The 4,752-nt window shown below is 54.0% G+C and overlaps 1 protein-coding gene across 1 annotated transcript in view; it reads left to right on the top strand.

Annotated features, from left to right (window-relative positions):
• Positions 1–4,752, top strand: part of CEACAM16 (CEA cell adhesion molecule 16, tectorial membrane component) — a 6,690-nt gene that overhangs the window by 1,144 nt on the left and 794 nt on the right. The window contains exons 2-4 of the mRNA XM_069088232.1: positions 44–403; positions 831–1,106; positions 1,557–1,835. Of these exons, the coding sequence (XP_068944333.1) occupies positions 44–403; positions 831–1,106; positions 1,557–1,835 (915 nt within the window). The remainder of the gene's footprint in view (positions 1–43; positions 404–830; positions 1,107–1,556; positions 1,836–4,752) is intronic.

Below are 4,752 nucleotides of genomic sequence, written 5' to 3' on the forward strand. Positions count from 1 at the left end.
TAATCTGTCATTTCTTCTCACTCTCCCTGTCCATTCATTCCAGCTCTCCTCCTAATTGCCTGGATCCCACCAGCCCCAGCCCTGCTGAACATCTTGGCCATCCCAGAGAAACCAGCCCAGGGGGAGAATGTCACCCTGCTGGTGCGAGGTCTCCCTGGAGATCTTGTGGCTTACAACTGGTACCGAGGGACAGACCTCAGCCAGGGCCACCTCATCCTAAGCTACATCATCAGCCCCGCAGATGAGACGCCTGGCCCTGCCTACACAGGCCGGGAAGCTGTCCGCCCCGACGGGAGCCTGGAGCTCCAGGACGTGGTCCCAGAGGACTCAGGCAGCTACATCCTGCAGACCCTGAACCAACAGTTCCAGACCGACATTGCCTATGGGCACCTGCTGGTCTATGGTGAGAGTGTCCCCCTAGCTGGCCCTCCACCAGCTCCCTCCTCCTCTCCACCTTCTCCTCTCTCTTAATCTGTAATGCCCTCCCACCTCAGCATCTAGTATCCTGTGCTTAAGAGCCGGAAGGGGCCTTAGAGATCATCTGGTCCAACCCCTTCATGTTACAGGTGAGGAAACTGAGGTCCAGAGAGGTTGTGACTTAGCCAAGGCCACACAGGTCGTAAGTGGCTAGGTTGGGATTTGAACCCAGGTTCTCTGACTCCAGGTCCAGTGCTCTCTCCATGATACAGGTTATGTTTGGATTTGCAATATGTGAATCTCTCTGTCTCCCATCTTGTCATCATTAACCATTTAACTTGGTGGGGGATGGGGGGGGCGGGTCACCACCTAGGTGGTGTCCAGTCCCCTCCCCCTCTGCCTCTCCCCCCCAGAGATCCTGTCCCCACCTCTCCTCCTGGCCAATGGCACCAAGCTGGTGGAGCGCCGAGATGCCATCCACCTGCTATGCAGTACCCCCAGCACCGGGGATGTCCGCTGGTTCTTCAATGGGGAGCCCCTCCCCATTGGTAGCCGTCTGGGGCTCACCCCAGACAACCGGGTCCTGGTCCGGCACAACGTCCGCAGAGAAGAGGCTGGAGCCTACCAGTGTGAGATCTGGAACCCTGTCAGCATCAGCCGCAGTAACCCTGTCAACCTAACGGTGTACTGTGAGTCCTCCCTGAGACCCTCCACCTGCCCTCTGCCCCTGCCACACCCAGGCTTGGGCCTCCCCTGCCAGAGAAGGAGGTAAAAAAACATCATTATAGGTCAGGGAAGGTCTAAGCTGGAGGGAACCTCAACACATAGGACATCAGGGCTGGGAGGGCCTGAGAACAGGGAATGGCAGAGCTGGGAGGGCCCTTAGAACAGGGAATGGCAGAGCTGGGGGGGCCTTACAATAGATCTATTTTATAAATAGGAAAACATGCCTAGAAGGGGAAAACGTTTGCCCAAGGGTACAACAAGGAGTCAGTAGCTGATCCCCAGTGGGAGCCGGGATTTCCCAGCTAACCCCTGCTGCCCAGCTGCCAGCCCCAGGGGGCAATGAAGCCCTCGATTCCCTTCTCTCCCCAGCCCCATTGCTCTCCTTTGGGCCTCTCTCTATGCTTTCTCCCAAGATGGCCCAGATCGAGTAGCAATCGTCCAGGAATCTGCCTTCCGGACGGGCTGCACTGTGGAAGCTGAATTCGAGGCGTCTCTAACTCTTTGGTGTGTGACCAGGTCCTGCCCAGACCCAGAGTATTCGTGGTCTTTCAATGGGCGGAGCCTTGAGAGCACCACGAGCTTCCTCAACATCAGTGGCATGACTAAGGACAAGGAAGGGACCTATACCTGCATTGCCAAAAACCCTATGACCGAGCTCTCGGGCTCAGCATCAGTCTTGGTCAAGATGTCGGGTGAGTCTCCCCTCCACCTCTCAGGCACAGGTTTGCACCAGTGGGTAAGTAAGACTGGGCTGCTGGGATGCCTGACTGAGTGGGGGATCCCAGGCCTGCCAAAGGGTGCCATGGCCATACAGTCGGTGGAAATTCAAGATCCCACTCAGGTGGGGTTCCACCCATGAGCCGTGACAGAGCGAGAAGGTATCATTAGCTGGCCAGTCTAACTGGGCCTCAGTTGCCCTCTCTGTCAAATGAGCTCCCCCATAGCCTTAGACAGGCCTTTTCCATGCTCTGGGCTGCTCGGACTCACCATCTGTAGAGTGAGGGATTTGGACTAGGTGACCTCTGAAAGGCCTCCCTGCTCAGTGTCTGTGACCCAGCTGCCAAATGACCCCTCCCAGGGTGTGCAAATGGGGAGGCTGGCTGGAGGCTGGTCCAGGCCACACAGCTGGGGACACAGTCTACCAGCCAGTAATTCATTGTCAAGGGGATAGCAGGGAGCCTGCCACTGAGAGGCTGAACGAGGGAGGCCAGCCCCCCTCTCTTTGGTACCTCAAGACCTCACGTTCCTCTATAAAACAAAAGGGATGAGCCAAAGCAAATAGTCTCAAAGATTCCCTTTTGCCTCTTACGTTCCAAACATTTTGTGTTCTCAAGTTCTGGCATTCCATGTTCTAAAGTCCCTGCCTCCTCTGGTATTCTATGTTCTAAGCTTCCCTTTAGCTCAGGCATTGTCCGAGGGTCTCTTCTAGGACTGGCATTCTATGTCCTAAGATTTCTTCCACTTTAATATCCTGTGTTCTCAGGTCCATCCTAGCTCTAATGTTCATGACCCACAGCTCTAAGCTCCTGTCCAGCTCTGATATTCTGTGTTCTGAGGCCAATTTCAGCTCAGAAATTCCCCATTCATGAGTCCGAAGGTTTCCCCCAGAGCTATGGCTGTGATTTTGTGAAAATATGAGTGTAGCCATTTCGAGATGCCGGCTGGAATCCTTTTGGCCCAATACACTGAGGGTTTGTGCAATACACTGAGTGGGTGTGTTTCCCTGGGGATGGCGGCTGGCCCCCCAGGGACTGTGGTTTGGAACCTCAAGACCTCACCATCAGTTCCTTCCCAAGAAAACATCTCTGGTGAAGTGTTGGAAGACACCCTAGGCGGAAACCTGCCAGGACCGTCCCATGTAACTTGGTGGGTCTTGTCCCCAACATGGGGGCAGGGTTCCCAGAGGTAAGTGGTCCTGATAAAATTGGAGATGCCCCCTCAGGAGCCATCCTGCCTGGAAGCAATGGCATGGGCACAGTGGTTAGTGGGGAAAGCACTGGATTTGGAGTCAGAGAGCTTGGGTTCAAATCCTGGTTGTCACTGCTTGGGTGACCTTGGACAAGTCACTTAATCTCTCTCAGCTTCAGTTTCCTCCTCTGTAGAATGAGGGGGTTGGACAAGATGATCTCTAAAGCCCCTTCCAGCTTGAAATCCTGTGACCCTGTATCCTCAGAAGGTCCCCTCCTGGCTAAGACAGAACTTGGCAGAAAAGGGCAAAAAACCCATCAAGGTACATGGAAAGCCATCCAGTTTGTGAGATTTGCTGCTGCCCACTACCCCTAAAGTCTCAGTACCCTTTGTGCTGGGCCTGAGAGGGAGAGACAGAGGAAAGAGGAAACAGTGCCTTTCTCTGAGGGACCTTGGTCTACTGGGAGAGACCTATTCCTCCACTTCAAAAAGACTCCATTCTCATAGGGGAGACACAGACCCTATCCTCAGAGGGCTCCCAGACTGATGGGGGAGACACGGCTCCCATCCTCAGGGAGCCCCCAGACTGATGGGGAAGACGCAGCCCTATCTTCAGGAAGCCCTCAGACCAATGAGTGAAACATAGCCCCCACCCACAGGGAGCTCCCAGACTGAAGGGGGGACACGGCCTCCATCCTCAGGGAGCTCCCATACTGAAGGCGGAATATGTGTCCCATCCTCAGGGAGCCCCAGACTGATGGGAGAGACACGGCTCCCATCCTCAGGGATCCCCTGGATTGATGGGAGAGACACGGCTCCCCTCCTTAAGGACCCTTCAGACTAACAGTGAGGTTAGGGTCCTGCCCACAGGGAGCTCTGAGACTGAAGGGGGTCCACACCCCCATCCTCAGCAAGCTCCCAATATGAGGGGAACGTGCCCCCACCATCTTCAAGAAACTCCCAGACCGAAGCGGGCATGCCTAACTTCTATCTCTAGATTCCTGGGGGAGACCTAGCCTCCATCCTCAGAAAGCACTTGGTCTAATAATAAGACACATCCTCTTCTTCAGGAAACTCAGTCTCTGAGAGGGGATATACCATGCCCTCCACAACCTGTCTCCTCTTTCCTCCATTTCTCCTCCCCATGCCCAATTCAGGGCTCAGCCCTTGGGGTGGGCACTCAGTCCAGGGCATCAACAGACGCATGGACTGACCAAGTGGCAACAGGATGGTTAACACTCATTCATTCAGTGAGTCATTCTTTATTTCCTTTAGTCCTCCTTCCTTCCTTTTTTCCTCTCTTCTTTCTTCCTGCCTTGATTTCTTTCTTCCTTTAGTCTTTTCCTTCTTTTTTTTCCTTTTCCCCTCTCCTTCCTTCTCTTCATTCCTCCCTTTCTTCTTGCCTCTCTTCCTTTCTTCCTTTTGTCCTTCTTTCCTTTGCTTCTTCCTCTCTCTCTCTCTCACTTTTTCTCTCTCTGTCTCTCTCTGTCTCTCTCTCTGTCTCTGACTCTCTCTCTCTCACTTTTTCTCTCTGTCTCTGACTCTCTCTCTGTCTGTCTCTCTGTCTCTCTCTCTGTCTGTCTGTCTCTCTCTCTCTCTGTCTCTGTCTCCCTCTGTCTCTCTCTGTCTCTGTCTCTCTCTGTCTTTCTCTCTGTCTCTCTGTCTCTCTGTCTCTCTCTCTCTCTCTGTCTCTCTCTCTCT

Source organism: Petaurus breviceps, unplaced genomic scaffold (genome assembly GCF_028583685.1).
Source record: "Petaurus breviceps papuanus isolate PSGF00001 unplaced genomic scaffold, PetGlider_PUasm1.0 185, whole genome shotgun sequence".
NCBI classification, from domain to species: domain Eukaryota; kingdom Metazoa; phylum Chordata; class Mammalia; order Diprotodontia; family Petauridae; genus Petaurus; species Petaurus breviceps.